Consider the following 19,650-nt stretch of genomic DNA (forward strand, 5'->3'; position numbering starts at 1 on the left):
TGCAATATTTTGTATGGCATCACGCTCGATCTGGAGCGGGAACTTCAAGATTCGGTGTCGTCTCCAGCCTTAATTTGCTGCTCCTTGAAAGTCGTGCATTGACTCTACTTACCGTGACAGAGTTAGCAATCGCAAAGATGCAGTAAGCAGAGTGCCAGCGTTGGGCTTAAGACCTGCGCGTTCTCTAACGGTACAATGTACCGCGTGCCTGCAGCCAAGCTAGCCGAATATTCGGATTCCTTTAGAGCAGCAAGCACAAATATATATAGTATGAGGAGCAACGCCAGACAGAAAGTACGTCGAAAGCATACGTTCCATGTCGTCACCGCATTATGAAATAAAAAAAAAATATTTGAAACGCTTCCCTCTGAGCGCAGACAGCGCAGGAAGGAAAAAGACAATTCGAGCTCAAGATTGTGCTAACTTCATTTTTGCTGACCAAGGCTCAGAAGCTTAGCCAGGCGCACAGACACAAACATTTTAATACTGTAATCCTTCGGAATGTAATTTCCCCACGTGACAATAATGCTCATAAATCTCGTGCGTACTTCCTTGCCTTGAGGCTGTGCTTTTGTGGGTGTGCTTTTCTGCTTTTTCCAGACACTGACGACAGTTCGCCATATTGGCGTTTTGAGCAGCCAATCAGAGCTGTACGACCCTGTGAAGCCAAGAGGAAAGAACCGAGAAAATTGGGAATTGGATAATATGGAGGAATTGACAATCTCCGGAAGAGAAGCCCTGGACACTCAAATACCGCAACAGTTAGAACACCTATCTGAGCATCGAGGAAGACAGAAGAATGGGTGCGGACTGTGCCGAATGATTCTACTGCAGGCTGTTGCAACAGATCTAGGCACCAGTTTTGTGAGCGACGGGGGCCCATGACTTCTGCTTGACAATTCGCAGTCACTCACTAACAATGGCTCGCTTTTAGGCAGCCTGTATAGGGAATGGTTCCAATTATTTGGCCAACTTTCGCTACGTTTGCATCCCTTTACACAATGTGCAGTGGTGTAACACATTTTTCTTTTTTCCATTTCATTCAACAGAACACTGCGCACACACCTCGTAGCATGCTGCTCCCTTGTTTCGTTGCTGACGTTTATTATAGATCATTGAAACTGGTTCTTGATCATTTACAAGCTCCTCCGTTGCTCAAATGGCAAGTTGTTTACAGCACCACGTGTATGTGTCAATGTGCGCGAGCCTTATTTCTTTTTTGCAGACTCCACGCAAAACTTAGTATTTTGCTTTAGAAAGAAGAAAGTATTCGATATTCGATGGTAGTTTTTGCCTCGAATATTCAATTTGAGTAAGAAACTTCGCTATTCGAACACCCACGCTCAAACTACAAACACGACGAAATTCGGCAATACGGCACGATTCGGCAGTACACAGATAATCATGTTGGTATGCTATCCTGTAAGGAGCGCCAACTGCCTCTGCAGTGCCCCAATGTGTTCCTGGAAGGACAGTTGCTGGGGCGCAGTATATTAAGGAATGTAAAGAAATGTTTGCGAGATTGAAGACAATCACAGATGTGTAAGAAAGATCGCACCTTAACGGCTCACCTTGTCGCCAAAGCGTTTACTCTTTTTTAAATTTAAAATCTGCACAGTTCTCCTCTGCGGAATTAGACTGAGTTGGCATAGTTACGTTACGAGCAAATAATGGCAAAAATACGCACGTATATGTCTCTTCCAAGTTTCCGTAACGATAGCTGACTTGCGTAATCTTTATCCGTCATCTGTGTGCTTGCCCCCCTTGGCTGTTCACTTTCCCGCCAAAGTCCCGTGCTATTATGGAAGCATGAATACATCCCTTCCCAGTTGCCGTCTGCGTACACACTTTCACAAGAATCCTCCTGCTCTCTCGAAACAAAAGAACCAAATAAATAGAGAGGCGAACATGAAATAACGAAATAGAGCTAAAACTAATGTACGTACAATTGGAGCTAAGAGCAGGACCGCTAACGCAAATATAGTATACAGCTCGAACTATGAACAGAAAATGGCTAGCTAACACATATGTGTACAAAAGTGAAGAACGAAATATAGTAAAGCACGCAGTTATCAGCGATTCCTCGTCGCTGCAAATAAACACAAGATATCACAAACCAGGCACGAGCGAATCTGGACTCCACAGGTACACGGTGCACTGTTCATGGTAAGACTTCAAACACAACACATTAACAATCGTTTACCCGCGAGACAGAGTTACAGACCGCGTATGGTGGTACCATTCCGGACACTGAACTTCCGCCGTATTGTAAAAGTCGCCATCTTGTCGGCTCTGATTGGCCCTGTGGGCTGCTACGGCCCCTCTGATTGGCCCAAAATGCCGCCATTGCAGAAATCGACAGTACGGCGCAATTTGACAACGTCCGGAATGTCGCCCCGGGACAGCGTTCAACTGAACGAGCACTGTCGACGGTTGAAGCGAAGTCGATGTGGCGGATAACAGTTGGCTTCACCTCATCGCAACGCGCTGCGACATATCCCAGGCCTTAAAGAGTCTACGCACGAAACACTCCTGCGGCGACTGTACGCACGGAGACACAAGTCAAGGCAGTTTGTGGCGTGATCTCCCACGTATGCAGTTCTTGGCTCGGAGTCCAAAGCATTACGCACAACACGCAAATTACTTTTTTTTTTCGGCACAAATTGTCATGGGGAGTCTCATCTAGCCGTCACTGGTATACAACGGCGCATAATATGGGGACAGCAGCACACCTCTTTCGCTCTCGTGGAGCTAGTGGTGAGGGGAACACGGCTTGGATTAGACTAGAGCGCACTCTGGCTTGGCTTGGACGAATGTCAGGCCATCACGGTGACTTTGTCCGACAGGCTGCCCTGTCGACGCAGCGGCAGGCTTCGCACACGTTACGGGTTCCATGCGCTTATCGCAAAAGTTAACTTGGAACTGCACTGACAAAGTGGATGGGCTCCGATGCAGGGGAAGCGCTGAACATCTCGGAGGCCATGCGCAGTGGCCAATAATGTTGGACACGGGGTCGATGGAACGCGCCCATCGTGGCAATTGCAACTCCACTTGTCCTTCTGGTCGCCTTTGTGTTAGTCGATCTTGTGCTATGTTGAAAGATGGATGGAACGGTTTCCGTGAAGGGTTTCGGCTCAGTAGCGGCGATAGTTATATAAATACCAGTGGCAAGTGCGTGGCCCGAGACACTTCATAATTGCAGGCGAGAAACATCCGCCGAACGCGCATCAAATGCTCCTGGTGAGCTAGCGTTCAATAACGGGTCAGATGACCGCAACAATGCTGACAGTGGGCAGTGCGGAAGCAGCATGCATGCATGATGGGACCTCTGACGTGAAGGGTATCGCATTCTTTTGTGGACTGAGAGGATAGCAATTTGGCAATATCGATAAAAGGAACACAATCTGTCCGCGTACAGAATTAACAAGGGAAAAGGCTACAATCGAGACAAATCCAAACCGATTCCACCACAAGCCCCCATCGACTATCCAAAATCTACCCGGGTGAAATCAAACCGAACTGTCAACATCGCAACTGCATGAAGGCTACGCAAAATCACATTTTTTGGGAATGCGAGGGAAACCCTCCTGCGCAGTCAATACCTCCCACGAGACATCGAAGTCACTCCTGTTTACGACTGACTACCAGATTCAGGCAGAAGTAACTAAGTGGGCCGGAACGGTCGTGACAAGCAATTGGCCACCACCCTTAGGACCACCGGCAAGCTAATTTACGACATCGTTAGGCCGTAAACAGAGTTGTTTCTCTCTTTTGCTCTGTCCACACTGCCAAGGCGCAGCAGAAAATACAAGGACGCAAGTCAGACACGCTAAAACCAAGGACAAAATAAATAGAAGTAAAATATCAAGAAGCTGCTTCCTCGTGCAAGGCCTGCTGTCATTATCTTGAAAACTGCTCATCACAGCGCGGAGGCTGCGGCCACGTCAGATGTCAATCGCCACGTGACCTCTCTATCTCCCAATCTCTGCGCCGGAGACTGACACACGCCGGCAATCTATAGACCAAGAAGGTGCTGCTCAGTCGTAGACCACCCTTTCGTAGATGCACGGAGACTGACATGAGAGCTCGGACACAAGGATCCACCAGTTGTCTCTCGCCGCGGGCCTGCACACTCGATGATTTACAAGGGCGCCGCATGGCATCTCCTGTCCGAAGCGTTGAGAAACGATGAGCTCAAACACGAGCACGAACCTCATCGCGCGTCCCAAACCGGGGTTAAAGCATCATCGAGCACGTCGATGATGCTGAATCCCTGGCAGGGTCGTGGACAGCGACGTCGTCGTTGCGTCATGTTTTGGGACGCCTGCTAAACACGAGCCGCGACGTGCGCATAATTGCACCTCTGCAAGGTGACCGTCACGCAAGCTTCGTTCCCGTTGCTCATCTTAGAGCACGCGGTCACGATGACGACGACGGTGAGGTGAGAGCGCCAACGGGCGCAGCTCCCGCCATCGCGGTCTTGTTGCCGGGTCTCGCCCGCGGCGGCTGTCCAGGACAGGCGAGGTCGCGCCGCCTGAGCATCTTCATCCTCCGGCCGACGGCCTCCAGCAGCCGCGTCTTCCAGTAGTAGACCTTGGTGTCGCGAACCGAGGTGGCGTTGACGCAGTCGTTGCCGCCGAACTCGCACACGCGGTAGTGGTGCAGGAAGGCGACGCTCGAGGCCACGTTGACGGTCGTCTTGCCGGCCAGGAACTCCCAGACGAAGTGGTTGCCCACTTCCACGACGCTCTCGGGCTCCATGATGCACTTGGAGCGCTGCCGGTGAGCGTGCAGGTGCAGCTTGCGCAGGGTCTTGCGAAGCGTCACCAGAGGGAGCTTGTCGCCGGCGGCCACTGGGTCGTCGGGCCACTGCAGGTAGAAGAAGGCGTTCCGGAACGAGTAGGCGCCCGCACGACCGCTCTGCAAGAAGAAGAAAAAAAAGAGTCGCCACGGACGAATTTAATGACTAAGAGGGACTTGGCTGAGGCAAGTGCCTAGATAGTGAGCGCAAACACACACGCACACACACACACAAGACGAAAGAAAAGAAATGGGCAGGGGATAAGCCCATGTCGCGGGTAAACCCTAGGCGGGGACGTTTTAGCAACCTGTGGACTGAAATCTATAAAGACGGGTGTCGTAAAGATCATCCGTTTTTCTTATGTATAAGTATATCCGAGTACAGCTATATATAGTCAGATTCTTTTTACTGCCATGACATCTCATTGCAAATTTATGCACAATCAAGGTCAAAGATAAAGGGAAAATCAGACATCCACCCGATCGTAGCAATTGCTACTAAGGAAACCCATACGTGTTCCTCGAAAGAAAAGCCTCAGAGTTGAAGAAAAATTCGTCCTGGTCCGGGACTCGAACCCGGGACCACCGCCTATCCGGGGCAGCCGCTCTACCATCTGAGCTAACCAGGCGGGTATAGCAGATGGCGGGGCGAAGTCGAATTTGTCGACAACACACGAAGCAAAGGCAAGTGTTTGACGTAGTAGTTCTGCGGAAACGCACAAGGTGGAAAGAAGTAATTGATAAGGGGAAAATCAGACATCCACCCGATCGTAGCAATTTCTACAAAGGACGAATTTTTCTTCAACTCTGAGGCTTTTCTTTCGAGGAAACCGTATGGGTTTCCTTTGTAGCAATTGCTACGATCGGGCGGATGTCTGATTTTCCCTTTATCAATTACTTCTCTCCACCTTGCGGGTTTCCGCAGAACTACTACGTCAATCAAGGCCAAAGTACAGCTTTGTGTGGGCTGAAGAAAAGGGAAGTTTATGACGTGACCGAGTGTAGTCACGTGGTGAGTGAAGAACAAATTGGCACTTTAGCCCGAAAGGGCAGCGTTCAGAACGATAGGTAGGCTCAGCGCTGCGCTGGAGCTTCTCGCACGGCGTTCTAACAGGACGAGGCGACGCCGCACGCAAGGCAAGTAAGTGCTGGCTGGTCCAAAAGATGCGTGCGCCTTGGCACACATCGGGCGCGTCACTACGCTGGCGCGATGAAGAGCGACGGTAGCAGCGCTACTATAGGCGTCGCTTGTCGGTGGTGCACGGGATGGCACCGACGGAAAACCTTTGTCAGCTCCCGATGAAACGATCTGCCATATTCAGCTGGACTTTTCTTGTCCCTTGCGCTCAGACCGGTGCATGCAGCACGGCGTAGCATGTGCACACGCAGCTCGTCAGGGACGCCGTTGTGTGAGCCCCGCACACAACGCCCATGCCAGCAGCGGAAGCCGCAACGTTGTCCAGGCCCCGGCAGAGCTAAATGAGCGGGAAATTGACGGCCACTTGGATTGCAGCGCTTCTGCAGCCGCATTCATTGCGCGTCTCTGGGGAGCTGCGACGCGTACGCGATTCGATACCGACACGACACCGGTGGCACGAGCGCGCCTCGACTGTCCCAATGGTTACTATAACAATGTAAAAAGAGAACGAAGACGACGGAACGGTGGCAACGTGTTCCATAACGATTGGTTCGCGTATTCAGGTAATGTCAGATTAGCCGTGGCCTCGTCCTGCTCGGAAGATCTGCAGGTGTGCTGCGATTGGGACACGTACGCAGAGCGTGTGCCCGAAAAGTCGGGCTTCCGAGACGGCAGAAGAGAGACACATACGGCGGCTAACAGCCAACGAGATCCAGGCATATATCCCTGACGGCTCCAACGGCCCGGAGCCAGGGAGCGAGGTCCTAGCACCGCTGAGCAGGAGCGAGGTCCGACGCCACCTGTTAGTCCGGGGCTACCGGGAACCGGCAGCCGATATCCAGGGCGGCTGTGCGAACGGCGATTGTGAAGCGCCAGGCCCGGGCACGCGTGTGTACGCGTGTGTGCTTGGGACAACCAAGTGCTCTGACCCGCGACCCTGTGCGCATCGTCACCCGCCACCGACCGTCACCTCAGGCACTCCCTTGCTAACACTATAGCACAATAAGTGGCAGCTGCACGAGCCCCACCACACGTGTCTTACGATGCCCCCTTTCTTTCCTAAACTTTTTCTTGTTATTTCTTTATGCAACGAAACCCGAATCGCTTTACAGAAGTATGGTGTTACTCGGTGTTATTCCTGTTTTTTTTTCTATTAAAGTGCCTTTGCCATGTCATTGCATTGTGTAAACCATTAAAAGCCTTCATTTCTTTATTTGCCATGTGAGCATGACTTAATTCTTTTTTTAAGTTATGTACCAGATGCAGCCTTTATGTAATATGTTTATATATTGCTATGTGGTGTAATGTGACCGCCGTGGGCAGTGTTTCTTTTTGTGTATCTTCTTTTTTATGACTTTGTATGCTACTGCCAAATAAGGGGGGCCGTTGCTCTGTCAAGCTGTTGAAAGACAGCTTTTACTTCGGTCCCCCTGCATCATCATGTATGACGTGATGGTCGAAAATAAACTTACTTACTTACTTACTTACTTACTTCGACGTATCATGAGTTCGTCGACGTTTTCTTCCGACTCGTAGGCCGCGCTTCTCTGGCAGTCCGCAGAAACTCACAGAACTTCGTATTGGTAGAAACCGCATTTTTGCATTGTGTTTGGTTTACGAGTTTTACGTTTTGAACATTTGTCACTTTCTGTCACACTGTTTTACTATGATATTCCAGGTCTATTGCGTTCATTCTCGGCGCACCGTAAGTCGCGGCAAGCGTGACGAACGTTCCTTAAACATTACACAACAATGGGTGGTCACCGTAATTGACACTTCCAAGAGGTGAAAGAGAGCATGCAACGAAAGAAGCTCATTTGGGTCGGCAGGTATATGTACTTTGGCAATAATCGAAGACGATGCTTTGCGACGGGATATAACACAGACGAAGCACACAGCGCTCGCGCGTGTCGGTTGCTGCCGTTAAACGCCACATCGAAGGGCGCCGCGTACTTTGTTATACTTGATGGATGCATACCTTGCTCCTGTCCTGGAGCCTTTTGAGCATGGTGGGTATGGTGATGTTGCCGGAGGGGACGATGAACTCGTCCAGGTCGATCATGGCCACCCATCGGAAGCGGTACATGACGCGGTACAGGCAGTCGTTGAGCGCGGCGAACAGGGCCTCGGTGCGGATCTCGCGCTGCGACGCGATGGGCAGCTCCCAGGGAAGAACGGTGGCCAGGTTCTCGCTCGCGTAGCGCTCCAGCAAGCATCCCACGTCGGGACCCACGGTGTGGTTGTAGAAGACGAAGTGCGACGCGCCCAGTGCCACGTTCAGCTCGATGAACTCGGCGAACTGCAGAACCTGCGATCGTGGGGCAAAAATTAAAGGGGGGGGGGGGGGGGGTTACGCTAAGCATGGCCTCCGAGATCGGGCTGACGCGTGTGCTGCGCCCGATCTCGGAGTCCAAGAACGACTCGTCGAGTTTTCTACAAAAGCAACTAGCGAGAACTCTGGGGCTGCGCACGCTCAGCTATATACCACGTGATATATTGTTAGCACGTGGACTTGTCTAATCCTCGTGCTCGTGACTTGAAACATTACTATGACGTGATTCGCTATACATTGCATCCGTCTAAAAATTCCAAGCACTCAATGCCGGCGAATATGCACAATCGTTGCGAATTGTTACATTTTTAACGCAATATTTTGTTGAAAATGGTCGCTTTGCAAAGTGACAAAGTCGTGTGAAACCAGAAGTAAGAAGTAAAGGCAAATGAAGAACATGTCGCCAGTTACGGCGACGAGGAAAGTTTGCGACAATTCGTGCGGTCGCTTCTGGCTCAACGAACTGAATGTCCTCACCAACACGATATAGACTGGCCATTAAAGCTGCTGTCACGAGTGTAATGACGCTGTGACAGGGAATGCCGGTATTTAGTTGGCAGCTAGCCTGTCAAATAATCAAAGCCGTAGTCGTTGGAAACGTCCTAAGATACGAACTGATTGTAACCGCTCACAAAGTTTTTTTGGTATCTGCAACTGTTCATGACTTGTGGACCAAACTGCGGCGGTATTGTGGCTCAACATGCTTTGTCAATGCTTTGCCACAGTCCTTTAGCACCTGCTATACTCAGCGACGATCTAACGCATTCTGTAAAGGTTTCGTCCACAATACCTCACGACACCTGCCATCTATGCTTGCGCGCTGTGAAGATAAAAAAAAAGGCTGGGAAACTTTGATATTGAAAGGAATTGGCCTTCGCCGGGACGTCACCGAAATGATCGAAGATAAGTGGCTGACCGATACACATAAAATCTACAGCTTCCTTTCAAGAGCTCGAACAGAACCAAACAATCACTACGAACAGAAGTGAACTCTTGAGTCACTATGCCTTCAAAAAGCTTTAGTTTATAGATACTAACCATCTTTGCAATGAAACTTGGCAGTTTTGCCGAAGCCGAAACGTTGAAGGCGATAACGAGGCCTTGCATTGCGCTGAGGCTTTTCGCACCATAATGTTTCCCACAAAAAGTTATTACGTGAAACGCTATGCCTCGCACGGTGTTCTAAAAAAATTGGCAGTGGCTTAGCTCGGCTATGACAGGATATACGTAGCGAAATCTGAGTCATAGCATGGTTAGCCTTGGTTAATCTTGATTGCAAGTCCAGGTTAGTCTGGTTGTCCGGCTATGTTGCGGCGTTTAGCCAGTCGTTCGGCGCGCCCTTCGTGTGTTTCCTGGGTGATTCGTCTCCTCTTTATCTCGTTCCGATGACGATTCCAGGCCGCCTCCTGCTTTTCACAGTTGTCGCCTTCCATACCGCCGCCTCAACTGTGGTTACTGCGCACGCGAGCTCTCGTTTTCAATCCTCCGACATGTTATCAGGCATGCGACGCAGCTGGCGAAGCGAGCGGAGGTGAGCGCAACGACGAGGAATGCGGCGTGACGTCATACCAAACGGCGGCGGTGGAAAGGCGCGGCGCAGCGCTGGAACACCTGTGTCTCGGTGCTACTAGTGGCGCATGCGCAGTAGTGACTAGGCAGCGAGCGAGAGAGATATCCGCGGCGAGGCGCGCGTTGTGACGTCATGTGCCTTCTCGGAGCACCGCCACAGCGAAATCGCAAGTTCGCGGCCAGTAAAGCTTTCGCTTTAAATGCGCGGAGGCGACATGGTGCGGCGCAGCAGGCGAGACTACTGCCGCCGCGCCGCAGAAACAGCGCCCTAGGTGTGCCAGGCGTCTCATAACGCTGGCGCTACGATCGAAGAACGCCGGCAGCCGCGTTACTGGCGTCGCGCACTAGCGAACGGGAAACCGTCGGAGTTTGTCAATAAAGTGATTACGCTTGACGTTTGCTGTCTGTTCCGCTCAGGCTGTAGTGTGTGCGTGTGTGTACCGCGCCGTGGTATATGCGCACAGCTCCTCGGCAGGAACGCGCCATGACGTGGCCGCGCACAAGGTTCATGCCGACGGCGAAGTCCAAAGCGAGCAGAGCGTGACGGTGCGTCCACTTTGTCGTTTTACCAACCAAACGCACAGCGTGCCTCTGGAGGCCGAGCTCTCCACGCGCGAGGCGCGCCTGCGCCGTGAACACCAGGACGGCACGACGGCGGCGGCGTCGAGAGCGCGTCACGTGTCTGTGTATGAAAGGGGTGAACACACTATGGCAGAATGTCTCAGAATAAGAGTTGAACGATTGGTACTGCGCCAGAAATAGTCACGGGCACCTATAGGTATCCCTACGTGTGTGAATACGAAAGCATTTCGACGTCTTCCCTAAGACTATACTCATTTTACGAAACGTAATGATATTGTTTTCACGTTCCCTCGTGTCATTTCTCGCATCACGTACATCGGCCTGGTTCGCGTACTTGCGTGGACGTCCAAAGGAGCCGGGAAGAACTGCTGTCTGAGAAGTCGAAGGTTCGTCCATTGAATGGCACGACAGAACTCGCCGAAATCACCGCACCGACTGGCGGCGGCGCGACACGTGACGCTACATATACATCGGCCACCGGCGCGGTTTGTCTCTGTGACCTGTCTCTGTGACGTGACACTTTGTACCATCTCCGTCGAAGGTTCGTCTATACACAAGTGATTCCACGACCCAATGCAACCACAATTTGCAATTTGCCGGCCAAAAAAAAAGCGTGATTGTACAGCTCGGAGGTACATATGACACGCAAGATGCTTCGGACAAAAGGCTCCATTAGTACGAACACTAAGTATAAGTGGTCATCGCAAGTACAATTTTCTACGAATGCGCATCTTGAAGGCACGTATGATAATGCAAGAGACTTCATACAAGAGGCTTCGAGAACCAGCGCAAACACCAAGTATCGCTTATTATTCACAAGTCGAGGACGACGATTTTCGATTTGACTTGCGAATCGCGACTTGGACGACCAGGCGAAAGCGGCGATAGGGGCCCTCCGTATAGAGAGCGCGCGTACATACCTTGTTGTACTCGTAGTGGATGGGCTTGACGCAGACGGCGAGCTCGCGCTCCTCCGGCAGGCGGCTGTCGAAGTCGTCGTCCTTGCGGTGGACGGCCATCAGGTTACGCGGCATGCTGCGGTCGTTGAGGCGCTGCACGGCCACCCACAGGGGCACCTCGCCCGTCACGCCCGCGGGCAGCGGGCAGAGCAGGAAGAAGGCGCTGTAGCGCAGGTTCCAGTTCTCGCGGATCAGCTTGTTGGAGGCGAGCACGGTGGCCGACTGGAAGGCGCCGTCCTGCTCGCCGCCCACCACGCGCCAGAAGAGGCGGCACACCACGCGGTCCGTGAGCCGGGTGCGCGCCGCCGCGACCACGCGCACCATGCGCACCCGGCGCGCGTCCAGGTACGCGGAGAAGACGTAGAAGCGGTCGTTGGTGCGCCGCACCCGCTGCCAGCGGTCGCCGCGCGTCTCGGCAAGCTCGACGAGCGTGCTCATGTTGACGTCGCCCGGCAGGTCGCCCTCGCGGTCGGCGCCGCCCGGGAACAGGCCGGAGTCTCCGCGGTGGCCGTCGTCCACGGACTGCCAGAAACGAGAGTACGATACACAGCGTATACACGCGCGGCGCTTTAACGAATGCGATCCGATTTCATCGAGACGGTGCGTCGTTTCTTAGCGTGGTTAGACATCATTTGCTGTCGCAATTGAACTTTGTGCGATTCCGCATCTCGGAGGGACGTGTGACACACAAAGGGCTTCGGACATGATGCTTTAAGAACCTGTGAAAACTTACAGCGTATCAGTCACTCCTTTCCTCCCGATTTCGCCTAATGCCAGTTTTCGTCGTCTTTCTGCTCAGCTAACTTCGGTATCGAGCCATACCTGAGTTTTCTTTCTCGTTGCTTTTCGTCGGCTATAACGTTTTGACACAGGCGGCCCCTTTTAGTAGCCAAAGCTACGATTCTTCCCTGCTTGTAAAGAAAACGCTCTTAGATAACGGGCGCAGATGACTGCGAGGAAATTGCGAAAATATGTGTAGACGCAAGATATTGCAGCATACCTTACACTACACTGCGTTGCAGTGCCATATTTTATACTTTGTGCGAGAAATTGGGCCGCGACAAGCCGGAGTGCGCGGTGGTACGGTGGGATCACGATTAAATGGGGCCAGCGAGGCAAAACGCGCTAGGGAAAAGCCATATATCTCCAATCGACGTCTCGCTCGAGCAAAAGCGATTCCTTACAAACACGCTCTCTCTTCAAATGATATTGCGGCCTTCTGGTAACGCTGGAAGCGAGGTTCGCTTGCGCCAGTACCGCATGGCACGCACTGTAACGCGTCTAGTCTATACCTGGAAGAGGCTGTCCAGGATGCCCGGCTCCAGGGGGTCGAGCACCCGGTTGGGCGCGTCGGACACCAGCTGCGTGAGGAAGAGGCAGCCGAAGAGGAGCAGGAACACCAGCGCCATGTACACGGAGAGGAAGCGACGGTCCACCGCCCGCCGGCTGCTGCTGGTGCCGCCGTACGAACCCGCACCGACGCCGCCTCGGTGCCTGCATGCGCGGGAAAGGTACGCGTTGAGTCTTTCTTTTTTAAGTGAAACTTGGAAGCTGTGAGGTAAAAAAAAAAAAACATTCATCGCGAATGTGAAAAGTCGCATGCATGTAGAAGGGTTCGGAAATAACTTAGGCTTGTTCCTGTCGGCTTTTGCGAAAATTTATCTACACCAACTGTGTCGTCACAGGCGACGAAAAGCACCCGTGAAGTGCATTTCGAATACTGTGAGTTGACTCGAAAATTCTATATATGTAGCATCAACGTGTCAACCTGCCGCACAATGTTGCACCTTCATCTTCAGGCGGAAGCAATCGGTTTTTACGACAAGAAGCGAGAGGAAACGGTTATAACTTATCCACATATACGGAGATGCTGGCTTCCGTATCTAATCTCGGAATTGAAAAAAAGGGGGGAGGGAGTACATAATGGTAACAAAATGTTATGCAATAGAAACTGCAGCTTGGAAACTAGTTAGCTATCTTCGAGTCTGTGCAGGATCTATAGAACTTTGTTCCATCGACGCTTCGTTGATAGCTCCACCGAGGCTTCGTCGGGATTGGATCCCTTCGCGGTGTGCGGCGTCTACTGCGTATATATGCTTCTTTATATATGAACTCCTCATGCATGCACATACAACATTTCACCAAAGACAAATTTATTGTTTGTTTTCAATGTTTTCGTCACCATTCCGCATGCCCGGCTTCTGTATAGATATTCCGTGCGGTGCTGCTTGTCTTCTGTTGTAGTCCAATTCCCGTTAGTTCGACTCTTGCGGGACCACAACTAAGGTTTGCTCGAATAATTCGAAAGGCTTAATCAACAGAGGCGACGAAACGAAGAAAAAGATTAATTGGTTCGGTGCTTCGGTTCGGTGCGTCGCGAGCGTGCTTTTTCTTCACACCGTATTTCTCGCCAGTCTGTTTCCCGCTCGAGTAACCACTCTAAATATACTGAAAAAAAAATTGGAAGCTTATCAAGGTTAAGCCCAGTGGATGCTTCGCATCCACTGGGCTTAACCTTAGCGTATCCTTAGCGTTTGGAGGCATCTTGACCGCATACACGCCCGGCGCAACGACGCTGGCGCGGTTGCGGGCACAGAGACTGACGCGACGGCGGGCGCGCGCCGCTCCATCCCTGGCGTGACGTCACATATCACGTGATGAAGCGATGGTGGCGCCGCCGTCGCGTCGCGCGCGACGGCGCGAACCGAAGCGTGGAGGCCTCCGCCGGGCGACGTCCGACGACGCGATATGAGGCCCCATCTGAAGCCGGTGTGACGTCATCATGTGACGTCACATCATGTGATCTCACTTCGGGGTCAATGGTGGCCACCGCCGGGAGGCGACCGACGGCGCGATATGAGGCCCCATCTGCAGCCGGTGTGACGTCATCACGTGACCTCATGTCACGTGACCTACTTGAAGGTCACTTGAAGGTCAATGGTGGCCACCGCCAGGAGGCGACCGACGGCGCGATACGAGGCCCCATCTGCAGCCTGTGTGACGTCATCACGTGACGTCATGTCACGTGACCCCACTTCTGGGTCAATGGTGGCCACCGCCGGGCGTCTCGCGAAGGCCCGAAACCTATACGTTAATATGCTTCGCATAAAAAATCATATTCTTGGCCTCGGTACAAGACACCGTGTAACTGCCACACGACGCCACGCCGAACGTTTCTAGCAAGTCGACAGCTGAATATGGTGGCGTAACACGGCACGACACAAGCGGGAACGTATAGGCTTCACGGGCGGGTGGAGCGTCGTCCACGAAGAGATGAATGAAACAGCGTCGTGTCAACGGTTACTCAAAGCTTGAAAACAAGATATTCAGCAGACGGCTTCAGCAGTAAAGCCGTCTGCTGAATATCTTGTTTTCAAGCTTTGAATAACCGTTGCACGCATGAGGGGCCGATGATGGCAGTCGGGTGGGGGGTCGAATTAACCGAAGAGACGCGCTTTCGCGTTCCAACTAAACGAGTTTTCCTTCCACAGCAACGTGTGGTATCTCTCCAGGACGTTCCAGTGCGCCAGAAATATGCGAAAAGTCGAATTAATTGAGGTCGTACATAGTTATGAATTTTACTTCTCAATAAAAAAAAATGCTGAAGTGGTCTAAATCCTCCTCCTATGCGTAGGCCCTACACGACCGGCGCTCCCAGCGGGATGGGCTCACCGGTAAAACCGGGTAAAATTGAATTCCGTACGGTGGGTAAGAGCCACATTGTATGAGGACAACAATAGAGCGAACGTGGGCTGCTCAGTATTGCTTTGAGTTATTTTTTTGAAGCCGTGTGCCTTAGAATTGGCTCGTCGTGCGACAACGCCGTTCTCTTTTTTTACGTGATTCGCATTCCCCGAACAGGGGATTTTTCCACCGTGTCCCACGCTCGCGCTTATTTACTCCCGCCAACAGCTGCCAGAAGTTTCCCTCCCCAGGTTTTCACAGAACGGTGCATAAACGCTGTGCTTTCTCCAGTGCACGCACATAAGCTGAACTCCTGTCTTCTCTCTCTCTCCCTCTGGACGTTTAGGGCAGCGTGCTGGACAAAGTCTAGCTCACCTGCCTGCCTTTCTGTTCTTCAGTATTGCTCACCTTTGTTCTTGAAAACTGAGCAGTTACAGCGCGAATAGACAATACGTGAAGGCGCACAGTTAAACGACATGAGCGCAGGACTTCCATCTGTTTATTTACATAGAAAACATCACCAATTTCAATTAAGCCGATTTTTATTAACCCTACCTTGGTCAACCGAACTTCGGACAAACCAATTTCGGACAAACCAACTTCGGTCAAGCCAACTTCGGTCAAGCCAACTTCGGTCAAGCCAACTTCGGTCAAACCAACTTCGGTCAAACCAACTTCGGTCAAACCAACTTCGGTCAAACTGACCTCATTCGGCTGGCTGTGCTCCGACTGACGTCAAGATGTCCTCTTTCATTACTTTCACTTGCTTTCGCGTTAAAACGATGACAGAAGGTAGGCGTTCATTTAGCCTTATGCTGAACATTTATTACACAAGGCCACTTGGGAAGGTTTCATCCCACACGTCATGCTTTCCTTGGATTCACTGTCGGCTTTACACGGTGGCTTTACTTAACTGAAATGAAGTCTAATCAAGTTTCCCTTCCCGTTTCGACCAACCGTCGTCTGCAACATAAGAAAACAACGCTTGTCCGAGCCGCGTTCAGACGTTGCTTTTAGCAGTGTCAACGTTGACGCCGGTTCTGTCTCTTTCTCCGTGTCGTGTCCTTTGCCTAGACGTCGAAGTGACGGCGACAAAAATAAAACAAAATAAGGAAGTGCATAACGGCGAGGCATGTCGGAAGCGTGGACGGCTGTGCCTGCTTCGGTGACGTCCAGCCCAGGCGTCGCCCAGGCTGTCAGCGCCGAAGACGTGCCAGCGCTTCATGAAAGGCGAGGCTGCGCAATATAAACGTCAGCAGGATGAACAGGCGTCGGCACTCCGGCGCTGACGGCTCGCAGGGTTATGGGAAAGTCGTCTCCGGGCGACAAGGTGTGCGTGCGTTCAGAGTATAACACATATAGTACAATAACACATAATCAGGCACCATTTTAACAGACGATTCCCTATTTTATTCTTAAATTAAGCTTGCGTTTAGGTCGGCAGGGCACGCTGTCAGACTTAGAAGGTACCATGTTTAAATGTGTTTTTGTAAAGGTACATCGAATTGTGCGAAGTTTTATGTTCTGGAACCGAAAAGAAACAGCAAAAGAGGCAGAGAAGTCGAGACAAGGCTCTGCGGATGTTATTTATCTTCTTCGACCGGCGTTTCACGCTGTACGAAGTTCCAGACTGTTCTGAGACACTTGTTCGGCCTCCCCTCGGAAATTTGAGCACGCGCTGCTGTGACTGATAAGAGCGGGCGGGTGTTAACTACGTATGCACCCTTCGGTCTTACGCCACCGGATGCGACGCTGCCTGTGCGTGTACGGCAGTGCCGGGGCGATTCTTATATTGCATCGAAAGCCCTGACAATGAAGCCTTGCGGGGTTTACGGTAATGAGGTGCCGCGCACGCAACACGGTCGCGAGCCCCGCGCGAGAGCCGTATTTCTCTATCGCTAGCGCACTATTGCGATTGAAGAACCAGATTACTTAACGATGCGATACGTGAGGTGCACAAAAACAAGAACTATGCACCGTGTAATATTATGCACTGCTTATGTTTATGCACCACCAGTGCCAGGAGTTAATGCAAGTCGGAGAGAGAGAGGGGGGGGAGGGGGTATAAGTGTGGCCTCCCAATCACCCGCTGCCATCGATTACAGCATGCCCGTTATCATGATTGAACTGCCAGTATACAAACAGTTATCGCCTGTATGTATAGTTTCTTGTGCACGCGGGCCATGCTGCTTAGTTAGTTTCCGCGCGTCATTTTGGTATGGATGACTGCGATACGATGCGTCTATAGATTCAGCCATCCGTCGCCGGTCACGCGACAGATTGGTCACAGTAGCAGCCATGGCAAAGACCGTCTTGTACAGCACGGAGGAAGCGAAGAACTACAGGAGAGAACATTGCGCAACACGCCATGCCACGCGAGTCGGTCCAACACCTGATCGTCACGACAGTGCGCGCAGGCACGTTCTAATGCCTCCGCTCTGCAGGCAGAGCTATAGGGCATGCAGGCATCCGAACAAGTGCTGAATCGATTAAAAGTCATGTAGGGAACCAAACAATCTCGGCCAATACGCCGGGACTCAAAGATCCTGGCCATACGCCCAGCATGCATCTGGAAATGATGAAACATGCACTTTCATGTGCATTGACTCGCTGTCTGCCTGTGAACTGTAGCAGACGACGTATGAGCGCGATCATCCATTAACCCATGGCCTAAGAAATGATCACGCGCGCTGGAAAATCTTCCAGCGCACGCAATCTCGGATGTCATGGTTACACGTACAAACTTCAAGACTGCGCTAGTCGATCACCAGAGCGTGTCAAACGGCACGGGCTCTTGTGCACACGATGATAACGCTTGTGGCTGTACACACGCACACAACATGCAAAAGAAACAGGCAGTAGCAGGCACTTTGCCTGTCTTGTTTATGCTAGTGTCCCGGATGAATGCTAATAGCGCTTTCGTAGCGCCCAAAGCACTCGTAGCGATGCTCCGAGGACCAGAAATGCGGCGCAGCTCGAAGAAGTTGCCGCGTAAACTTAAACCAGGTCTGTGGCCCCTTCCGCGTCATGTAAAAATGTGCAATAAGATAACACGATTCCCGACCTGTGGTAGGCGCTGAGGTAGCCTCCGTAGCCGGGCGGTCTTTTGCGAGTGGCCATGGCGTCTCCAGTGGCGGAACCCGGGCAAGACCAGGGCGACCCCACTCCCACCTGGTGCAGCAGCCGGTCGTGGGTCGTGCAGCACTGGGGCGGCGCGGACGGCGTCGAACGGCGATGGTAGCACTCGCTGTGTTGGCACGACGTTGTGCTGGTTGGGATGTATCCGCCGCGTCGAGCTTGGTTGTCCCCTGGGTTCACGTCGGCGTCAGCAGCAGCAGCGACTGGTCCGCGGCAGCTCCGCACAGCGCCGTTGGTTCAGCGCCGCCGGCGACGACCGCGGTGATCGCAGATCGCTGCTACGATGTGTCTCTCTCGCTCTCTCGAGTTCGCACCTGCGCATGCGTGGAAAAGAGTCGTCCTTGTCACACGTGTAGTACGCGTGCGTGCGCAATCGAGTACAATGTAGGCGGTTCTGTGGTTACAGAGCATTTCCCGTTACCACGCACGCAGTGATAGAACAGCGTATACTTTGCGTTAGATGCGTTCAGTAGTTTCTTTGCTGTCCATCCTGCTCGTACTGTGATTTGTGTCGATGGTACCCATCATCGCGGCCGAGGCGCCGGTTAGAAAAGACCCTTCAGTTGCGCCACCAGTGAAGGGTTTAAATGGTCTGACGAAACTGAATGATTTATCGTACAGGGAGAGAGAGAAGGGAGGAAGGAAAGGCAGGGAGGTTAACTAGACCATCCAGTTTGCTACCCTACACGTGAGGAGAGGTGGGGGAGTAAACGAAAGAGAGGAGACATAGGTCTCGATCGCACTTTCATATGCGCTAACCCATCGTACCGCTCTCGTTTGTAACCAGCAGCTAAAACCGCCCGGAACCAGCAAGAAGCCGGGTGAATGCATGCTAGGGACTGGACAACAAAGTGGTTCAGCTGGTCAGTCACTTATACGTCGCCTCCTCTCTCTCTCTGTCTAAATCCGTTCGTGTTACGAAAAAAAAAAGATATGTATACACCTATGATGTCTGCAAGAGCAGGCGGGGTAATGTGCTGTAAACATAGCCTTAACAGTGCGGCTACAAGAAAGGTGAAAACCCGCCGCGGTTGCTTAGCGGTGAAGGCGTTGCCCTGCTAAGCACGAGGCCACGGATTCGGCTACCGGCCGCGGCGGCCGCAATCCGATGGGGGCGGAGTGCAAAAGACGTTCGTGTGCTATGCATCGGGTGCTCGTTAAAGAACACCAGGTGATCAAGATTCATCCAGAGTCTCCCACTATGGCGTGACATATAACCATATCGTGGTTTACGGCACCTGAAACCCCATAATTTATTCGAACTTCAAAAAAAAATATGTGACAAGACGAAAGTTACATAAGTGTCACCTTTCTTGCGCCCGTCTTGTGGATGCCACACAACAATTGCATTAAATATAAACCGACTAGCCCAGGAAAAACAAAGTCTGAGGACACCTAAACAATTCTTAAGAGTTGTGAATGCGAGCATTGGTGTCCAAGTGGGCGCC

General features: G+C 51.9%; 1 protein-coding gene across 1 annotated transcript; it reads right to left on the reverse strand.

Annotated features, from left to right (window-relative positions):
* Window positions 1-407: 407 nt before the first annotated feature.
* Window positions 408-18,517, reverse strand: LOC139048745 (uncharacterized). Its single transcript, XM_070523302.1, has 5 exons — window positions 18,129-18,517; window positions 12,673-12,874; window positions 11,342-11,902; window positions 7,917-8,246; window positions 408-4,920 (listed from the first exon to the last, which is right to left on the reverse strand). The coding sequence occupies exons 1-5, from the start codon at window positions 18,182-18,184 to the stop codon at window positions 4,420-4,422; spliced, it is 1,650 nt and encodes a 549-aa protein (XP_070379403.1). The 5' UTR covers window positions 18,185-18,517; the 3' UTR covers window positions 408-4,419.
* Window positions 18,518-19,650: the final 1,133 nt, after the last annotated feature.

This window comes from Dermacentor albipictus, chromosome 8, assembly GCF_038994185.2.
Source record: "Dermacentor albipictus isolate Rhodes 1998 colony chromosome 8, USDA_Dalb.pri_finalv2, whole genome shotgun sequence".
In the NCBI taxonomy this organism is placed as follows: domain Eukaryota; kingdom Metazoa; phylum Arthropoda; class Arachnida; order Ixodida; family Ixodidae; genus Dermacentor; species Dermacentor albipictus.

Excerpts from the sequence above, each read along its gene's own strand:
- LOC139048745 (XM_070523302.1), bottom strand. The coding sequence starts at position 18,184 with ATGGCCACTCGCAAAAGACCGCCCGGCTACGGAGGCTACCTCAGCGCC. Across the intron at positions 11,903-12,672 it reads TCCTGGACAGCCTCTTCCAG|TCCGTGGACGACGGCCACCG; the intron begins GTATAGACTAGA and ends CGTTTCTGGCAG. Across the intron at positions 4,921-7,916 it reads GGCTCCAGGACAGGAGCAAG|AGCGGTCGTGCGGGCGCCTA; the intron begins GTATGCATCCAT and ends TTCTTCTTGCAG.